At 40.4% G+C, this 19,959-nt stretch overlaps 2 protein-coding genes across 3 annotated transcripts in view; one reads left to right on the top strand and one right to left on the bottom strand.

Annotated features, from left to right (window-relative positions):
- mfsd4aa (major facilitator superfamily domain containing 4Aa) overlaps positions 1 to 1,159 on the top strand; it is a 43,505-nt gene extending 42,346 nt beyond the window's left edge. The window contains exon 10 of the mRNA XM_042402357.1: positions 195 to 1,159. Coding sequence (XP_042258291.1) covers positions 195 to 247 — 53 coding nt within the window. The 3' untranslated portion in view covers positions 248 to 1,159. The remainder of the gene's footprint in view (positions 1 to 194) is intronic.
- On the bottom strand, positions 749 to 18,293 carry elk4 (ETS transcription factor ELK4). Of its 2 annotated transcripts, none has more exons than XM_042402372.1 (6): positions 18,064 to 18,293; positions 11,518 to 11,732; positions 9,199 to 9,960; positions 7,363 to 7,605; positions 4,576 to 4,695; positions 749 to 4,457 (listed from the first exon to the last, which is right to left on the bottom strand). In XM_042402372.1, the coding sequence occupies exons 2-6, from the start codon at positions 11,722 to 11,724 to the stop codon at positions 4,359 to 4,361; spliced, it is 1,431 nt and encodes a 476-aa protein (XP_042258306.1). In that variant the 5' UTR covers positions 11,725 to 11,732; positions 18,064 to 18,293; the 3' UTR covers positions 749 to 4,358. The 2 variants fall into 2 exon arrangements, with proteins under 2 accessions (XP_042258306.1, XP_042258310.1); XM_042402376.1 differs by having other exon boundaries at positions 18,194 to 18,291.
- Between the last annotated feature and the right edge of the window lie 1,666 nt (positions 18,294 to 19,959).

Here is a 19,959-nt window from a genome sequence, read left to right as displayed (position 1 = left end):
TCTCAAGTGCTCCTAATTTAAGACCTGCTTCAACCTCCTTCAATTATTTCCCTTCTTCAGAGAATACACTGCACTGTACCAACCGTCTAGATGACAGCAGGATGATCCGTTTTTGTGCAAATGTTACAATGAATATCAGTTCTCTTGTATCTATTTGCTGTGAGACAAACTAATCAACACTATTTACCTCCCAGATTCCTCTAAAAACATGGACATGAAAGAGAAGCCAAATCCAGGAGGCTCATGATCTGAGGATCCATGGAGAGACCCGAGGACACAAATGATCCGAATGTGCCTGCTGAGGACAATGGAAAGAGGAGCACGGGAAGAAAAATCTCAGGGAAAACTGGCAATCCTTCATCTTCCCCCAGTATGAGAACGGGCGCTTCATCTTGACCTCCTCTAACTGAACATTTGTGACCTAAAGAGAGGTGTAACTTCAAGCCTGATGATCAACAAGTAGCTTAATGGATGCACAATACTTAATTTAATTCTTGGCACAACCGTCACTTGCTGTAGCTTCATTTATAAGGCACTTTAATGATTTTTTAATGATGTTGCCTTTTCAGTATGAATGTGAATGGACTGTGGAGGTCTGAGTGTTGGTACTGTCAAACATCTACAGCATATTAGGTTGCTACTGTTCAAATATGACCTCTGTTTTGAGTGCTACAGCACCTGGTGTCTTGGTGGCGGGACGGAGCAGTCAGACATTAACAGCACAAGATGTAGTGACAGAGCATAGAGATGTGGTTAGTTAGAGATCTTTTATTATTGGTCTCACCTAACTCTTCCGTTAGGAGCACTTCCTCTACATCCTCTCACACATAGATACGCCACTTAAGACAAGTAGCTTGTAAACATTTGAAAAAGCCTCAAACAAATAGAGAACTGGACAGAACAAAGCAAGAACTGTGAGTCTTTTCTTTTAAAAGGAGATTTTACATTTCAAGGTAAGTTCAAGGAGAAACATATTCAGAAGACAGAAATGAAGAATTATGCAAACTAACAGGAGGACATTTTTACATGGGCTTTAGGGCTTTGGGGTCACTATCCAGCTATTGTATAGTTTTTATCAAAGTTAATGCAAAAATGCCATGTAAGCTACCAATTCTATTGGGCTCTACTATAAATTCAAATAAATAAATATTGTGTGGTAGTGCCTAATTACAAATCATTGTAAATCATTTGATATATATATACTGTAAAAGATTAGACTGAACTCTGTTTTGCCGTATAAAATACGAAGTGCATAATTTTATCCTCCCTTTGGGAAAATATACATTTCTCAGTAAGCAAACATCAACAACATGTCATCAAAGAAGAAATCTGAGTCATAGAAAAGCGACAGAATCCAATACTACAGGAACCCCAAAGTTTTTAAGTGCAAACGTTCCATCACAACATCTGCATTTACAATATCAACACTATATCAAAACACTTGACATATAAAACATAGATTTAGATCTCTCCCCATAAGGCTTTGATTCCCCAAAATGGCCGACGCCTCCCAAACACAGAAGAGAAAATCAACATGCACAGATAAAACGTTAAATCAGAGAACTCAAAATAGCAGACATCTAAATATCTGGCCGTTACAAAAATAGAAATTAATCTTAAAATTCTATTGGTGTTACAGGAAAATAAAAGGAGATTACACAAAAAAAGATAAACAAGTTTTATACAGTATATCTATATATTTATATACTTTCTGAGTAGATTTCTTAACACAAAACATTTATAAGCGGGTTGGAAAGAGACATGACCGCTAACTGTAAGACATGGCCTGATTAAATTTACATGCTGTGCATATTAACCCATGTTGCTGTCTATGTACAGTGATGCATCCCAAAGACAAGTGCAGCACCTTTCAGGTACTGCAAAGCACCAGCTGCAGTGTACTCCCTCTGAAGCTTCACACCAAACTCCTGGGGCTCTGGTTTGGTCAAAGATATGGCAGAAAAACATTAAACAGGAACGCTGTTGTATGCTGTTACATCTATATTACCTCTTAAATGATACAATTCGTCCACTTTTGGGAGATAAACTTGGGCTCGGCTGTGGTAAGGCACCGTATATCAATGTGATGGACTGTAGGCTCAGGGGGGCAAATGTCTGTTAGTGGAGTAAAAATGAGTTCCCCTCTAGAGGATTCGCTGGTCATCCATCCCTGGGTTAGAAATTGACACTTGGGTAAACAAACACTCTGTTGGGTTCCATCCAAGTATCATGTAAACAAGTGCGATGTACAATTTCCACGTTTAATAGCACAGAAAGTTGGGATCTACCACTCTGTGTCTCAGACTTATGGCTTCAAAGTCATTTACAAAGCAGGTGTAAACCTTTCATGGCTGATAATCTACGAGGGATTTATGGCAAGGAAGGTGCTTAAATGCTCCTCAGAATTAAAGGTTGATGTATTTCAGATGGCTAAGGCCAGGCAAAGGTTCAAGCAAGACTGCCAAGAGTCTAGCTTTTCAAATTTGGAGGTTGAGTCTGAGTTTAAATAACTGCAGAGACAATGCAAGCAACGAGTCATTGAAGCTCAGGACACTGAGCAGCACTGTGGACGCTCAGTGAGGTTTCCAGATCTGCTGTGATTTTGCTTCATGTCTGTCTGTAGTTCAAACCGGACTTAAAGGAGTAGTTCAACATTTAGGGAAATACGCTTATTCGCTTTCTTGCAGAGGGTTAGATGAAAACCAAAAATCTTTCTGGTAAATATGAAGCTACAGCCAGCAGCGGGTTAGCTTAGCCCAGCAGAAACTGACTGGAAACAGGGGAAACTGCTAGCCTGGCTCTGTCCAAAGGTAACAACATCCACCTACCAGCACATCTGAAGCTCACTTATTAATATGTTACATCTTGTTAAGTGTAAAAAGGACAAATTGTGGTTTTACAAGGGGGTTATGTGCTCCTGGCCAGCAGTTGCCAGGCAACCAGCAGAGAAAGGAAGTCACTGCTGCCAGCAAAGAAATAGTTTGGGACATAACCCTCTGTAAAACCACATGTTGCTTGTACACTTTTTTGTACGAATGAAACAAACAAGATGTAACGGTTAATTAGTGAGTTATAGAGGTGCTGGACAGAGTCAGGCCAGCTGTTTGCTAATCATCTGCTGGCTCCAGCTATATATGTACCATACAGATATCAGCGATCTTCTCATCTAATTCTTAGCAAGACAGCAGATAAGCATATTTCCCATGATGTCAAATTACTCCTTTAAGTTGATTACAGCACCTGAAAATGAACCATTTCTCTACAACTTTGAATTGAAACACTAAAATAAATGTGTCAGACATGATGCTTGGAGTCTGGCTGCCTTCAACAATGCAGAGTTATAAAAGGCAACATCAGAGCAGCTGGAAATCCACACTTTGTGTGATGTTGCTTGCAGGGTCGATGCACAGAAAGGGTTTATGGCTTCACTTTCTTTCATTCACACCTGAAAGCTGACTGGCTGCACACGGACCAGAACACACTGGCTTTCAGGGCTATCCTACTGTATTTACATTAAAACTATTAACACGGAGGCATGATTCAAGGTTCAGCTCGGATTATGGCCACGTGTCACGATAAGACAGTTTAGGTAGAAGAAGTCCTATTGGATATGGCTACAGTAAGCCAACTTTTCAGAGCAGCAAACAGTGCACACTCAGGCAGGTGAGGCGAGGTTCAAAGCTAGGTGAAAGATAAGAGACTTGTAGGTAACATGCAGGTTATCAGGTTAAAGCACTACCCTTCGATAAGAGTAAAAGGTGAAGAAGAGAGCACAAAAAGAAACAATCATTGTCAGCAGAGGAGAAAAACAGGAATTGATAACAGAAAATGTGTCTTTTTGGCAATAACACTGTTGCACAAGATCAGAAGGAAATTCTATAAAAAGAAAGATTCAGCTATCTGCAATTCCACTGGTCTGTGTCCAAATATGAAGCAGATTATGGCTGCTCAGAGTCCAATCCACATGCACCAATGGTTGCCATGGAAATTCCTCCCTCTTTATTGTTGTGACTGAGGATCCAGACAAGCCAGACGAAGTGAATCCATAAGTGTGTAAGGACCGATGGCATCTGTGTGTGTGAGTATACGATAGCATCCTCAGGGTGTACATGCTATGAGACAAACCTCCATCAAACCTGGACTGCCAGCATCTCTCCACATCCCTCCACACATCTGACTGTAGTGTGACTTGTGTGGCAGAGGACTTTAAAGCACCAGAGTGATGAGGAATGGCAGTGCCTCAGCTCCCACATCATAGTCCTGGATGTAGGGGCAGGAGATGGAGCTGGGGCTGGAGGGGGGGGTCAGTGTCTGGCTGTCTGGGTCCTAATGCAGTGAGGAAGTGCAGGGGGTTAATCCTATGTCTTCTGAGGGTCTGGAGAAATGGGGCCAGGTGTGTTGGTCCCATCCATACTGTGTATGGGGATCTGGAACTGTGGGGGGAGGACTGATGGGAACTAGAACAGAGCAGACAGAAGCATGTTATGATGGTTTAGAATCAATAAAAATCAACAAATAGAGATAAAATGTAACTTGAAGAGAGAAGGAAGAAAGTATACACTCTCATGTACTGACTTGGAACAGGTGGGCTCCCTGGCGTCGTGTGGCGGGGCTGAGTGGAGCAACCGGACTGAGCGTGCTCCAGAAGTGGATGTTGGACAGTAGGGGACTGGGAGTCAGCAACAGAGTGGGAGTCTAAGGAGGAAGTCACACAAGGACAGTGTTAGTGTCAACTCCATGAGAAGCTCAACTTATAAACTGGCATGACTGATGTTATGAGCTGATGTGTCAGTACTGGTAAATACATTTGCATTTAAGAAACTGCACAACAGGAAGTTATGTCTGAGTGTAACGTCAGTTTGGTACATATCTCTGTCACAGTTCTTTACTAACTATACTTAAGGGATCTTTATCAAAATATTGATGTTATGTGATTATTAAAACAAGTTATTATCAATATATCATATTAATCAAATGTCAGTACTGGTGTCTGCCTCAAAAATCTAGCAGGGGTCAACTCTAACATCTACGTAGACAGTTTATTGTACTATTTATCCTTTCCTTTATGTTATGTCTTAACATTTCTTTACATTACAAATGCAAACTGGAGCTGATCTGCATTTAGTGTAGAATTTCTCTTAATAATCTGATCACTTCCACAGCCTGGAAGAGCTATACTTCAAAAAGAACAGTTTGACATTTTGGAAAATGATTATTTGCTTTCCATGGGTTAGATTAAGTTAAATGTGAAGCTTGAGGCAGCAGACTATTAGCTCAGTATAAAGGTTGGAAGCAGAGGAAAAGCTAGCCTGGCTCTGTCCTACGGTTAGTGAGGTTTACAGATACTGGTATGCAAATTTTTTAAACCTTTGGACGGGGCTGTGTGCCCTGCTTCCAGTCTTTGTGCTAAGCTATGCTAACTGTCTGGTAGCTACAGCTTCTTATTTAGCATACAGACATGAGAGTGATACTGGATTCAAATAACTCTCAGCAAAAAAGAAAATAAGCATATTTCCCAAAATGTAAAAAAAAATTCTTTAAGAGCATTTTATGACTAAGTGACTAATGACTTTGAGTAACTGGCACAGTTAACAGTGGCTTGTAAAGACATCCAATAAAATAGAATATTGGCAGCATCATGTCATCTATTTGGCACAGATACTTTATTTTAGATGCTGCTCTATGCTGCCATAATAAAAATGCTTTCATCACACATGAGAACTTACAGTTTTTACTTTAACATAATGGACTCAGCAGTTGTGTTTCAGTGTTTGAATGTTGTTTGATTGAATATATACAGTATAAGGACTTTGTGCTTTCTATCTTTTAACTGCACAACGTCTATTATTCTTACTTACTATCCAATTAACAAAAAAACACTGGAAACCCAGGGTGAAGTTAGACTTTTCCCCCAATTTTGTCAAAATTTGAAGACACTGAATGAGAGCAGTTTACCAGCTATGTGTGTACGTGAACAACTCAAATATGAAGAGGCAATGCTTTAAGTCAATCACTGAGAGAAGAGAGAGAAACCAGAAGGAAGAAAAACACTGCCCAACCAGCAGATCTAATAGACTCCTAAATTCTATACAGTAGCACACAGTCATGTGATCTGTAAACAGCATCAGTGTGAACAATTAAAGAGCACAAAAACAAGCCCAGTAGCCAGGCGTCACAGATCACTGCTGCACTGCTGCCACCTGCTGGTCAGGATCAGTGAATGCTGATGGAACTTAACTCTTAACTGTTTGAAAATGATGCTGGTCTAGTGGTGTAACTGCTGTTCAAACACAGTCTGTGATGTAAACACTGCACTTACACTACAAAATATATTGTATAAACAAATGGAGATTAATGCCTGTATTCATCTTACATTCTCTGATAGATCTATGCATCTTATAGGCATTATTTAATCATTTGAAACCGCTGGGTGTTTTTCCTCATTTTATATTTCCTTCATTTATAGGCTTATGGCAGAGTCACTATATGTGTCAATCAGGTGTGACATATATTGTTTTGTTTTTTTCAAGACAAGTTAGGCTATTCAGAAGTGCCATCATTTTGGATTTTGGAGTAGTACTATACGTGCTCTAGCTTTTTTATGGAATACAACTAAAATGTAAATTGAAATATCTTATCTTTATGTGCAGAAGTTTCATAAATATCCACATGTGAATGGATAGAGGAGATTGTCAGGGTTCCAGGGATTGAAGAACCATGTTGATGTGAGTCTGTAACTTAGATCATGCCAAACAAACTTAATCTAGAAACCTTATTTTCTTTTATTTTATCACTGTTCTGGTGATGGTAATTGTTCTTTATCAACCAGCGAGTCATCAATATGTTTTGTAACATAATTCTGATTTATATAAAGTCGTGATATCACTTTTTTTTTCACATTATGGTGAATCTGCTCCACAGAGTTGCATGCAGTGTTTTCTTCTCACAGGCATCAACTGGGTTACTTTTAGAAGAGTTAGGACTAACTCTGCAAGCAGATTAGCACAGATTTTATTTTAATATACACACCAAAGCTTCAAGGATGCAAGACTACTAGAACTACTAGTTTTCATAGATGAACGGACTTCAGATTGGCATTCATTTTAGTTAATAACTTACCCAGCAGTTGAAAAACAGTGTAAACATATAATTTTATCACCTTCTGTCTACTGCAGACTACAGAGGACTTGGAAAACCTTTGTGTTTGAGAGGTGCTATACAAATAAACTTGCCTTGCGTAACACAGCTTCTTCCTTTCTTATTGAAAGCACAATGACTTATCCTAAGTTCATTTTTATATACCCAGCTGTCATTTCGCTGTTTCTGTGTGACAACCCGATGAGGATGAAGCAACTTTCTCACCTGTAGCATTGCTGGTGTGAGAGAGGCAGTAGGTAGAGAGGGGCTGCAGAGATTCATGGGTGAGAAGTCAGAGGTAGTGACCAGCAGAGTTGGCGGGCTGATCTGCAGGATTTTCGGTGGCTTGCGTGCCTTTCCTGAGCTCTGAGTGCAGACTGTGGTGCTGCTGCTGCTCACTGATGATGAACTGGTTTCAGCGTCCACCACAATGGTCTCATCTCCAGACAAACCACTGCCACTTTCCACCTGGAGGACGAGAGACAGATAACGATTTCTACATGTGTTTCATCATCAGTATGTGTGTTTTAAGTAGTATATGCTGCTCATTTAATGTTCACAGTATCTGAGAAAAACTGAAATCCATTGTTATTTAGATTTTGGAACATTCTGCATACATAATACTTAAAACTTAACAACACAGCTTTTAGAGCAGAATTAAAGTGAAGCCAGTGACTGGCTTTGTTGTTCATCCTGAGTGAAATTTAAAAAAAATGTGAACTTTACTTCCTATAATTTCATGCTGCGCTGGCAGCTTTTAGGGTGCAGTGCTGTATGACTGCTGAGGGAATGAAACTGCAAATCTGGGCAATTATTGATGTTACAATAGATATTTATAACAACAAGGGATCACATGACTACTTGTATATGAAAGGGTTTGCTCATAGTGATGAAATCATGGAATATCACCTACTCTGAAGTTCCCCTCCGCTCTACAGAGCATTTAAGCATTGTGGAGCCTAAAGTTTTTGTTTTCTGGTCCAGAACTTTACTGTTTTGATTCACCATCACTGCATTGTTTTCAGCCGCCATTTACTGTAAAAAAGCTCTAAAACCGCACCTTACTTTAGCTTCTCAGCAGCAAACAGCAGACAGACAAAGTTACTAGCTAGCTGCTGAACATAGTGGAGCTTTTATTGGCTAAAGAACCAGATATTTTCCACAGAAGTTGGTAGAAACCACAGAACTAAAAGAAGAGTGAATGTTACTTATGAACGGAATTACATTCATCAGGTGGCCAGAAACACAACTCCAAATGAATGATAATGTTGCTCTGTGTCTACTGGATGTGTAAAGAGACAACTGTTGGCTAACATGTTTGCCAGAGCAACTTGATAATGTGTTAATGATGTATTTCAACTTGTTTTTGCTGCCCCCTGGTGGCCAAAACAATTGAGCGACTGCAGGTTTAAAGTTTTGAAAAAAATAATCAAATAGACATCCTTACAATTATCTTTGTTATTGATTAATCAGCCAATTAATCTTTTTTGCTATAAATTGTCATAAAATAGTAAAAAATGCCTGTTTTAATTTCCCTGAGTCAAAGGTGACGTCTTCAAATGTCTTGTTTCGTCTGATCAGCAGCCCAGAATCCAGATATTTAGTTTACTATCATGTATGACACAGAAAAGCTTAAAATCCTCACATTTGAGAAGCTGTAACCAGCAAATATTTAGCATTCTTCTTAAACAACTAAAAAGATTATTTGATCACTCAATCAAATTAGTTGCTGACTAATTTTCTGTCGATTAACTAACCAATTAATCAACTAATCGTTGTAGCCCTAATTATCATTACTAGTAAGAGTTAAACATTCAGACTGATCCAATCGGTTTTATCAGGACTGTGTGTGTGTTTTGATCAGATTTAACTGATTTTTTTATTCTTTATTTATTTATTTTTTGATTGATGCACAGAAGTATGTGACATCACCCTTTTCAAACTGAGCCTCCTACTTCAAACCAGTGACAAGAGCACAGAGACAAAGACAAATGCAGAAATCTCTGCTATGAAAAAAAAACTATCATTGTGTGAGATGTGACTGCTGGTATGTATACTCGCCTTCTCTGCCTGAGCATCTGTGGGCTCTAGTGCCTGAGCATCGGCGGGCTGAGAGGATCCGGACTCCATGTCGCTGTCGATCACCAGCTCCTGGGAGGAGTCTGGCACTAAGCTTGGGGACGGGCTGGCCGAGGTCAGGTCCGGTAGGCTGAACTGTGATTCTGATGGGCGGATGTGTTCAAATGAGTAGATGTGCTGGGACGGCAGGGTGGAGTGTGTGCTGATGTCTTCCGTTCTCTGGGGTGGAGCCTGCAGAGGGTCCAAGTGATTGGACATGATTGTTGCGTCTACAGCAACCTGAGGAGGCAGTGCTGGCTTTGGAGGGGTGTTTCCAAACTTGATGACGGATGGTAACACAGCTGACTGTGGTGGTTGAGGCTCCTGGCTCTGAGTTGCAGCAGAGAGACCCCTTTTATCAGCCATCTTCTCTGCTGGGTTCTCTATTTTAATGGACTTGAAGAGCTGGCGTCCATTTTGCAGTGAGTTGAGGGTAAAGGAAGTGTACAAGCCAGAGTGGATGTAGTCATTACGGTTTGACTGCTTGGTGCTGGAGATCAGAGCACCTGTACTACCTCCTACCTTGCTGCGGTCACCAGATTCGACCTCCTGTAGGGTGCTGTCCCCCCTTCTTGTTAGGGCAGGGATGCCCCCAGTACCCACATCTGCGCCCTCTGTTCGGGTGGCAACATCTCCTTTAAGGATGTCAGGGTAGGACACAAAGCGATAGACAAACTTCTGACCGTTCACCTTCTTTATGATGTTCTGTAAGATACAGGGAAGGAATTGCAGAACAAGTTCATACTCTTGCTGAATTGAATACATAAATGAAGCACATAATTATGAGATAGGCAGAAAACACAGTGAAACAGCGGAAACAAGACTTTCCCGTCATGTAGTATGCCTCCACCAAAGAGGCACCAGGAGTAAAAAATAGAAGAGTGAGACCACAGAAAAGCTTTGTGCGTGGGACAGCTCTGTCCTTCCTGTCTGTACCAAACTAGCAGCCACAAATGCTGCAGCCAAACATACCAGAGGAGCCCAGCCCAGAACGCCCACAGGGTCAGGCTGTGCTTCTGCCAAACCACAAGCAGTGTGGGACACAGACAGCACTTTCCCTCTCCTCTGCATGTCACTAAACAGTGGACTTGAACCATTTTGAGATGCAATTCACTTGTGTTTTGTTATTTGCCGGTGCATTCTTCTGTGAGTCTCCAGCTGCTGTCTCAAAATGTGCAGTTATGCAACTCTTTGATTGGTTTAACTAGGACTGACGATTCAACATCTGATCTCATAGATATCTGGATATCACACCATCTGATCAAAGTCATATTGAGACTTATTTTTTTGGAATGAAAGAGAGGGGCAAATATATGAAGGTGCTCAAAGCCCTTATCACCCTTAGATCTGGCATCTGTGCCCAGTTCACTTACTCAGTAGCAGTGATGGTATGGTGACACTAGATCTTCAAAAACAGTTCAGAAAGAGAGCAGGAATATTCTGTAAATATGATGCAGCATTTTGTTATGTCTGTCATAAATTTGGCAAATACTAATTTCACTTCTTCTAATTAGAGCTCGACTGATACTGGATTTTTAGGGCAGATGCCAATAACAATATTAGGCAGTTAAAAAAAATTTCCAATATTGATATATCACCCAATATTCTTTTACACACACACACACACACACACACACACACACACACACACACACACACACACATATATATATATATGTACATATAAAACATTTTTGCAAACACAGATATTGATACCGATATATACCAATATAGGGATAAGCCAATATCAGCTGACCAATGTATCGGTCAGGCTCTACTCCTAAGAACAAATTAAGGTTTTAATTGGGGTACAGCATCTTAAATATTTTATGCTTTGCCACATATATTTATTTACTGTGAAATGAGTTAAACAAATGAATACTTAAGTCTAATTGTGTATTGTGTTATCCTCTTTAACTGTTAGCTATAACCATTAGTAACATCCTGTAACCCATCAACCACATTGTGGTCAATCCACCATTCAGGAGCATGTTTTTCTCAACCATTTTCTGACATTGCATTGCCCACAAAGACCAATACAGATCAGATGTTTGAAAAGAACTGAAAAGGACATGATGTTTTCACAAACTTGAAGCACAACAAGTGGTTATGGTTTGGCTCGGTAACTGTTTTGGCTCAGTAACTGTTTTAGTTAACTATAACAAGTGAAACCAAAAGGCTGAGCTTGGGCATCACATACAGGGCAGCTATTTTTAACCAATTAGAACCATCCGCATGAGAGAAAAGTTGATATGTGTTTACCTTGTCATAGTAGTATCTGAGAGCCCTGCTGAGTTTGTCATAGTTCATATTGGGCTTGTTCTTGCGGGCTCCCCACAGCCGGGCCACCTCCTCTGCCTGCAGCAGTTTGAACTCCCCTTCCTCATTGGTCCAGCAGATCAGCTGTTCATTACTGGAATCCAAAAGGAGCTGGAGAAGGAACTGCCACAGGGTGACAGAGTTGTCCATGTCTCTCACTAATGAGGAAAGAAAAGGAAATCAGTGATCAGAAAATTCCTCAAGCTAACGAACAATACAACCCCTGCTCACTGCATAACAATAAGGGCTTCCATTAACTACAGTCAGTATAAGATGGTCAAATTATTTGAGCATTTTAATTCATTCCTCTCCTTCAATCAGTTAACCAAATAACGACTGTTAGCTCCAGCATGAATAGCAGCACACAGACTGAAGCACAAACACAATAAGCCTGTCAGTCTTAACAACACTACACAATGCAGACTACAAAGCAGTGCTATTTTTTATACTGATGAGCACAAAATGAGCCCAATTAGAGCAGTGGGAGAAAGTATTGATCTGATGAGTCATCCTGAACTGTTGCTAACAAGTTAACACGGAGCTGGATCTATAATAGTGCAGGACGAAACCTGGTGTGACTTCTGTGAATGATAATTCAACAGCCAAACAATAAGAGGTTATTTTAAAGGACCAGGTGCACCCTCTGCTACAAACACTGTTCCCTCATGTGGTTGCTACATTTTAGGACGATAATGCCACCATACCCCCTCCTGAATATATTCAAGAGTGGTTTCATTAACAGCTGTATGAAGTCAAACACCTTTCATGCCATTCCCTTTCTGGGAGGTTCTGAAGCTTGGAGAGTAAAGTAAATCTCCACCTTCTTCATCCCCTAGTGAGCTGAAGTGGACATGAAAGACTTCTTTAAGAATAGCGGTCTCCATACAGTTCAGGACTTTCAGCTTTCCAAGGACTAAGGCTGACCAGAGGATAAAGAGCAAGCCCATTCTTGTTGTGTCCATGATATTACAATACTGACATACATCTGGATGCGATGTCACATTGTTCATGTTAAGCTAATTATTGAGGGAAAAAAATGACACCTAATCATAAATGCCAGATTTTTCTTTTAAGGACACCTATAAAATGTAGCACTGTGATGTGGCTAATGACTACTCCTACTCAAGGCCAAACATCTTTTACATCTGGCTTTTAAAAGGGTTGCAAAACATCGTGGCCATGAAAATGAAAAACCTTTCATAGTGTGAGGTAAAGAAAGACATTCTGAAGAGGTTCATTCAAATACCAGGAATTGAGAAAAGCCATTTAACGAAACCTCCTGCAAACACACTAACCCTGCCAGAGGAGCAAAATGCATTCTCTGTATAGAGGAAATGACGATCACAATTCTTCTCAAATGCTGTATCATGATGACTATAAATCTTTATTTCACAACCAACGTTTTATTGCACATTTTGCAGTGATTAACATCTTGACTATGTTCAACTACAGAATTAAATAAAATGGTTAAATACTGAAGGCTGAACACAGGCCAACATTCTACAGTAAGAAAACTAAAAATGGTGGCATGAGATTACAACCTACATATTTCATTATGTGGCTATACTGAGACCTCTATTTGGCACAACCCTGCCTGTCTTTATCTGTTATACACATTGTTATTTTCATTCCTAACACCCAGCTAAGAAAGGTGCAAACCCACATCTGGCACTTTCTTTGATATTTCTGAGGGGCTCTGCAGCACTTTGCAGCACTTTGCAGCTTTACATGTTTTTCAGCACAATATCCTTTGCAGAGATTAAAGGGCGTACACACACCAGTTGTGCAACCACACAGGTGTTTTCACTTTGGCTGATCAGACCTCCTCTCAGGACTGTGTGGGTGTTTAGAGAATGTGCTTGACTGACATCTCCATCATATTTTTGTTGCACCAGTGGGACAACCTTTGATTCTTTTATGGAACGTGGCGCTTTGTGACCATGGCAGTATCTTAGCATTGTTGCGCCCATCTTCAATCTGAAAACAAGTCTAAAAATCTTTCACACTCCAATCTAATCTACATTTGGAATTGGCCAATCACCAGCGTGAGTAACTGATGCATCCTGCTAGTGTCTCAAACAAGTCAACATAAACTTTCATATAAATTACAATCCTTCCTGCCTGTCACCTCAGCTGGGTCTATCTCTGAAGGGTCACATAATAACACATTGTCCAGAGAGAAGTGACAGGTTCCTCTTTTCACCAGGAAAAACATTTTTCCCCAGATGGAAACTTTCGATACATGCACAGGCTCCTGCTGTGAGTAACAATGAGAGCGAGTTCAAAAGTGAGGACAGGGTGAGTATAAATGTATATAGTGTGGGTGGACAATATAGAAACATCTAACACTACATGATTATTAAGTGTCTCGTAGTGTAAGACCATCCTTTATCTTCAGAACAGCTTCAGGGGTCAGCTGCAGTTGTTTTAGAGATGAAAGAGGAGGAAACCCACTTCCCACCAAGGTTCAGTCGTATTTAGATGTGGTTTGGGAGGCCATGGACAGTCTGCCTTTCATCTGTCTTTTCTCAAAGCTTTTACAAAGGCTATATGTCACCACTGTGAAGCACATGTGCCGTCTTCTATTTGCTTTTTTGTTCTTCTGGTCTTTATAAATATGTTGGTTATCTTATGACCAGTGTGCTTTGTAAGGGGGCAGAAAAGGAAGTGACTGGGTTGGGGGTACCACAGACCAACGAGCCAATCATCGACAAAGAGCTGCAAGCAGTCTCTATGGCTGCAAGCTGTCAGTGTAGCCATAGACTGATGTTTCAAATTTTAAGAGGCACACGCCAGCCGCGATTAATTAATAGTTCTCTTATAACCACATAATACTTGGGCTGAATGATCTCCAGGTTTGTGTAGACATCTTAAATGAACAGACTCTAAGAAACAGACAAAAGAATCTTTATTTGAAAATGCACACAATAACAGTGAGAATATTTGAAAGTTACAAAAGTACAAAGTCCTTAAAATGTAAACAGTTTCCAAGGAAGCATGTTCTTCATTTTCAAGTGTGCAAACACAATACGCAAACATTTTAGCTGAAAGTCTGTCACAAATCAAATTACCTGTCTGTTGGGACATTTAACGTGTTGTTGCTATGCCTTGTACATTAACTGATAGATCTTAGACATTGTTTCACTTTTCACTGGGGGGAGGATGCTGAGCATGCTGGTAACAGTCTTGCAAAACTGCAACAGCAGATTGATCTTCTACTCTCTGCTCTCATCAATAGCACTCAATCTGTCGTTGTCCTTGCAGTCACTGATTCCTGTGGTTGCAGTGGTGAACCAGGGTCTAGTGCTGTTGCTGCTGTTGGCATTGATGTGAGGGGCAAAAGTGTAGGGGACCTCTGGGGCGTGGAAAACAAATCTGAGGCAGATGCTGGCTTAACAGCTGAAGGGCATGGCAAAATTGTGGACTTGCTGAGGTTGGCAAAGTTGTCCTCTGTCTGTAGTCTGGAAGAAAAATATATTGTCATACTCACATGATGTCACAAAAATGAAGGCACAATTAAAAAAGCATTCTGAATTTTAATTTCACTAGAGTACAACATTTGAGGGAGGTGCTACTGAGAACAATGAGCACAGATGGTAAACAGACATGGAAGTCGCTGCAATATTGAGCTACTTAACAGCCCACATTCATTAGCAATTATCTTATATCTTTCAAAGTTAAAACTAAGCAGTTGTAGGGTAACCATAACCCACCTTTTCCAAAGTGTAGTCCCCTCTGTTTCTCAATGCTTCACGAAAGTGTTGAGCAAACAAAGACCGGAGAATTGCAGGAGAACACTTCACACCGCCCAGATCTCCACTCCGACTCTTGGCCTTCTTTTTCACCTTGACAAAGCAGTCTCTGAGGTTTTTACAGTGTGCTCGTCACTGCTGAGGGTCTGTGCAATCTCCCTCCAGGAGTTGTTATAATCTCTCATGAGGTGTCATACGACATCTGTATTTGTGCATCTCCTCGCAAAGTCGCTCTTCAAAATTGGCCATTTTACTGCACGTGTGTTGTTGTTGTTTTCTTCTTCTTGTTGTTTCCTGGCTCATCAACAAGGAGTGACAATCATGTAATAGTGAAGGTTTGCGGGTGCACGCCTGCGTTGACAGATCCTGGCACGAGAACCTGACTAAAGATTTGATGCCAACTTGAAAGTTGTCAATACTGAATGCTAAGGACATGTTTTGGTCAGTACGGAAAAAGTAATGAAGTTTGATTCCCAGTCCTAGAGATAACTCTAAACCTCTGCTGTTGTTTTGTGCTCCTTATACCAGGATGTTGTTCTACAAAGGAGGCAAAAAGAAGCTGGACTTCTCTCAAAAAGCTTGATTTGTTGTAACAGGAGTTATTCAAGTATGGGTTGTAAGTAACACTAAAGACGACAGATGTCGTGCAGACATATTTTGTTGCAGGTTTTCTCCCAGGAAACCAGTTAGATGAGGTGGCACTGTTATCAAGGCATCAATCTACAGGCATTATTGCACCCAGTGTATTGCAGCTGAGTGCACCCAAAAGATTACACCTCCCCCACTAGCTTGTGTATTTGTAACCATGGATGATAGGTCCATCACTTCATGCTCTACATCCTGTTCAACAGACCACTGAAGATGTTTATCAGCCCACTGCAAATGTCTTTGGGTCATTGAGGAGAAGTATCCTCTGTGGTTGTCAGTTGTCATACCGTCTACAGGCGAGAGTGCTGCACATTGTCAGCAGCTTGAAGATTACTTGTTATTGCCATCCGATGTCACCTATGTTCTTCTACGTCTCCCACATGGACAGCCCGTCCTCACAAGAAAAACAACAGTATAGGTCTAAAATTCAGCCCACAAAAACGACCTATAGTTAATGTTTCTGCCATCTAGCAGCCGTAGTAATTACGACCTGGGAAAGTGATGCAGTTCAGATGACGTCAATATAAGGTGACTTGATAAGATGACTTTTGCCCTATTAGGAGGAGACTGGTTGAGTGGATGGCTAGATAGAGGACTTTCTGCTACGAGTCGGGACATTCTTTTAAAACTGTAACATTGTGGTGTTTATTGTTGCAAAAGGTTGCATAACTTTATGGAAGTATAAACCACGTTTCAAGTGATCATTTTAACCCAAACCACAATCTTTCCCAAACCCTAGCCAAGTGTTTTTGTGTCTAAACCTAACCAGACCTTAATCACAGCGTTGTCACACCATAAAACATCATTATTTTTTTAACAGTCATTTGTAACGGTTTAGGAAAGCTGGAGTGCACTACTACAGCCACTAGATGGCGTAAACGTAAGCAGTCGCCTGAATTTTAGACCTACACTGTCGTTTTTTTATGAGGATGTGTTGACATGGCAGATGTTCTGATGAGGCATCTTGTGTTCTTGTCCAGTTATTGTGCATGTTTGAGACTGCGGCTACTGAAAAGCCTGACAACTCCACTTGTCTTGGTGATATAAAAATCTGCCCTTCTGTCATCCATAATCACTATTTTTTTTCAAAGTCTATTAGATCATCCTTTCAGCCCACTCTCAATAATCCCTTCACATGCAACCCAAGTGTGGAAAAGGAGATGCACACACCGATTATGTAGTGGCACATATGTAAATATTAGGGAGGCCCCACTTCTTCTGCAAGGAAAAGATTTCTATTTTTCTGTTTCTTAGACTTAGATAAGATAGCTCCCCTTATAAGGTTTGTGTGCAATATTCCTGCAGTTCACACCCCAACTACTGGGCTTTTCTCACATTGCTTTGAAGAACCACACAAAAAAGTTACTGTCACTAAGCTGACACATGCTGTTATGTGGTATTAATCCGAATATGACTGGTATGTGTCGCTGGCTTCTCATGTGATGTTTCTGTAATTTTGTCCACTTCATGTTACAGGCTGAATATGACTTGTACTCTCCCTATCAGTATCTGTCAACATGTGTGTTTGTGTGTGTAAGCTTCTTATGGGTACGAGTAAATCTGCTCTGACTCATCCAGACCTGCTAGATGAGACATACACAATCTGTCCCAAACTGTCATCGTTAAAACCACTGATATCGGGGCAAAAATAGGACAGTGTAAAAACCACTGCCAGGGAAAAAGATTACCAATGGACGTTATGTAACATCTGACATTAGCAGCAAACGTTATCTACAGAGCACAAAGATAACGTCAGCTAGAACGAATCAGTCATACAACATGGGTTATTCAGGCTATAAACGCTCGGACTGGAGAGACTGGTTTCTACTGTCAGACAGCCAGGCACCCACACTGTACAACATAAAAGACCACTTGTTGATGAATAACGTTAGTTTCGTTACCATAAACACTGACTAACAGTTATTTACCAACGGTGCAAAGTCACAGGGTGGAGCTCAAACATTACTGTCGTGTTTGTCGTGTGTGTGTAAGCAGCCAGAGAGAACAACAAATGAAAGCATTAACGTTACTTCGCTAACTGTAAGTTAGCTGCGAGCTAGCTTTGCGTTAGCTTGTCTGCTAACATTACCTCGCTCGTAGAGCCCGCTAAATTTCCGAGTCGTCCAGCCGTGTCGAAATATTCCCAAAACATTGCTGTAACGCCTTCTAGTGTGTCATAGCTCAGGAAACAAGTTTCAAACAGTGTGTCAAGCAAATACCTGAGCAGAAAATACATTAAACTGCCTCTGACTAGTACTGACGATATATCCTTTGAACAGGAAATAATGCTGCTTTCAAGGTTCCTCGTACCCCTCATTGTCGCGAACTATTCCCCCTCCAAATGCTTTTCCGCGTAGACGAATAAAGCCTTGTATGTTGGTAGCCGTTGGTTTTTGTTGTATAAAGTATGCAGCAAAGCAGCGGCTTTTTCGTGTTGCGATCCGAAGGTGAAAAATGCGCTTTACTTGTGCATTTAATATTTATATAATACGATTATTACTGCAGTGTCTGAAACATTGACATCTCAGAAAGACTATAGCATATAAACCAAGATTATCAGGGAATATCAAAGGTTATGTTATATACGTGACCATCACCGTTTCATCGGCGGCTGGCGCGTTTCACCACAGAAACACCTGTAGAGAAATTTCCCACCTGTTTGCTCGTTATGTTTCTATGTGACGGTCAAAATTCCGATGCTTCCGAAAGGTCCAGAATGTGTCATTAAACTCACGCTGAGATCACTTCCTCTCTGGTTTCTCTGGTTGTTATGTTTATCATTTTGTTGACATTACAGTTGCAAATTCCCTCCATAAAAATATCAGTGTGCGAAGTTTCTAATTTACACAGTTCACTGTTCATTTATCTTATATATGCTTGTGGTTTACAACGCGTTACTGATGTACTATTGTACTATTTGTACAATTTATTGGAGATGAATTCATAAATATTGCTATGTCATATTGCAGTTATTTCAGGTGATAAAGATGAATGGGTCCACTGTCAAATAATTAGATTTTATGCCACTAAAGGAGAGAGCATCTCAGTCCATTTTGTGCTTTAGAAGCAGAGTCATTGTAGGAGAATATTGTTGGCTGTTGTTGATAAATAAATCATGATTATGATTATGATTTTCAGTATATCCCTGCATTCACTGAACAAGTCTATTACAGACCTATCAGACACATAAGGTACATCTTTTTTCATATGACGTGAAGCATTTCGTGGAATTGGGTTGTAATTCAATAACCCGCAAACTATTCACATTTTGCAGGCTGAGGATAGTCCACATGAGAGAGCGGTCCTGTCGTTGTCAGACCACCCTGCACCACCTGGAAGAAAAATTAGACCTGCAGGTTTAAACATGTTGATGTCACCTCTCACATGCAAATTAAATAATAGTTGCTGTACTTTTAACACTTGAGCCATGTGCAGACAGTAAGTGTTACGAATGCAGCTCTTTTTTCCTTCTTATATTGCACGTGCTGCTTTGTTTGTATTGCATTCAAAACATGTGCAACCTGCAGGCTACAATAGAAGAGTTAGAGTAGATTGTCAGGCGCCTGAGTTGTAATCATAACAACTATGATAAAATATAATAACCTAAAATATTTTGGATTGATCTTAACTTCGAAAGTATGTCTCATCAGTAATGTAACCGGAGCTGTTTTTGTTTTTTCATTTGAAAAATATATGAAAAGTTAGAGTTAATGTACTACAAGCTGATTCTGTGAAACTGGTACATGCATTCATGTCAACCAAGTTAGACTGCAGTAATGCTCTCTTTGCAGGTAAACAATCAATAGGAAGACTCCAGCTCATTCAGAACACAGAGTCCTCACACATACACCCAATGCCAAATATATTACCCCTGTGCTTAAATCACTTGATTGGTTCCCAGTGCAATACAGCATTAGTATTCTGCTTATAGTCTTTAAAGCAATCAAGTTGTTCAGTCAGCTTCTTACTATGGGCAATGGGGTCT

The sequence above is a fragment of the Thunnus maccoyii genome, chromosome 3 (assembly GCF_910596095.1).
Source record: "Thunnus maccoyii chromosome 3, fThuMac1.1, whole genome shotgun sequence".
In the NCBI taxonomy this organism is placed as follows: domain Eukaryota; kingdom Metazoa; phylum Chordata; class Actinopteri; order Scombriformes; family Scombridae; genus Thunnus; species Thunnus maccoyii.
The sequence above is the reverse complement of the archived record's forward strand: the minus strand, read 5'-3'. Positions and strand labels throughout refer to the sequence as shown.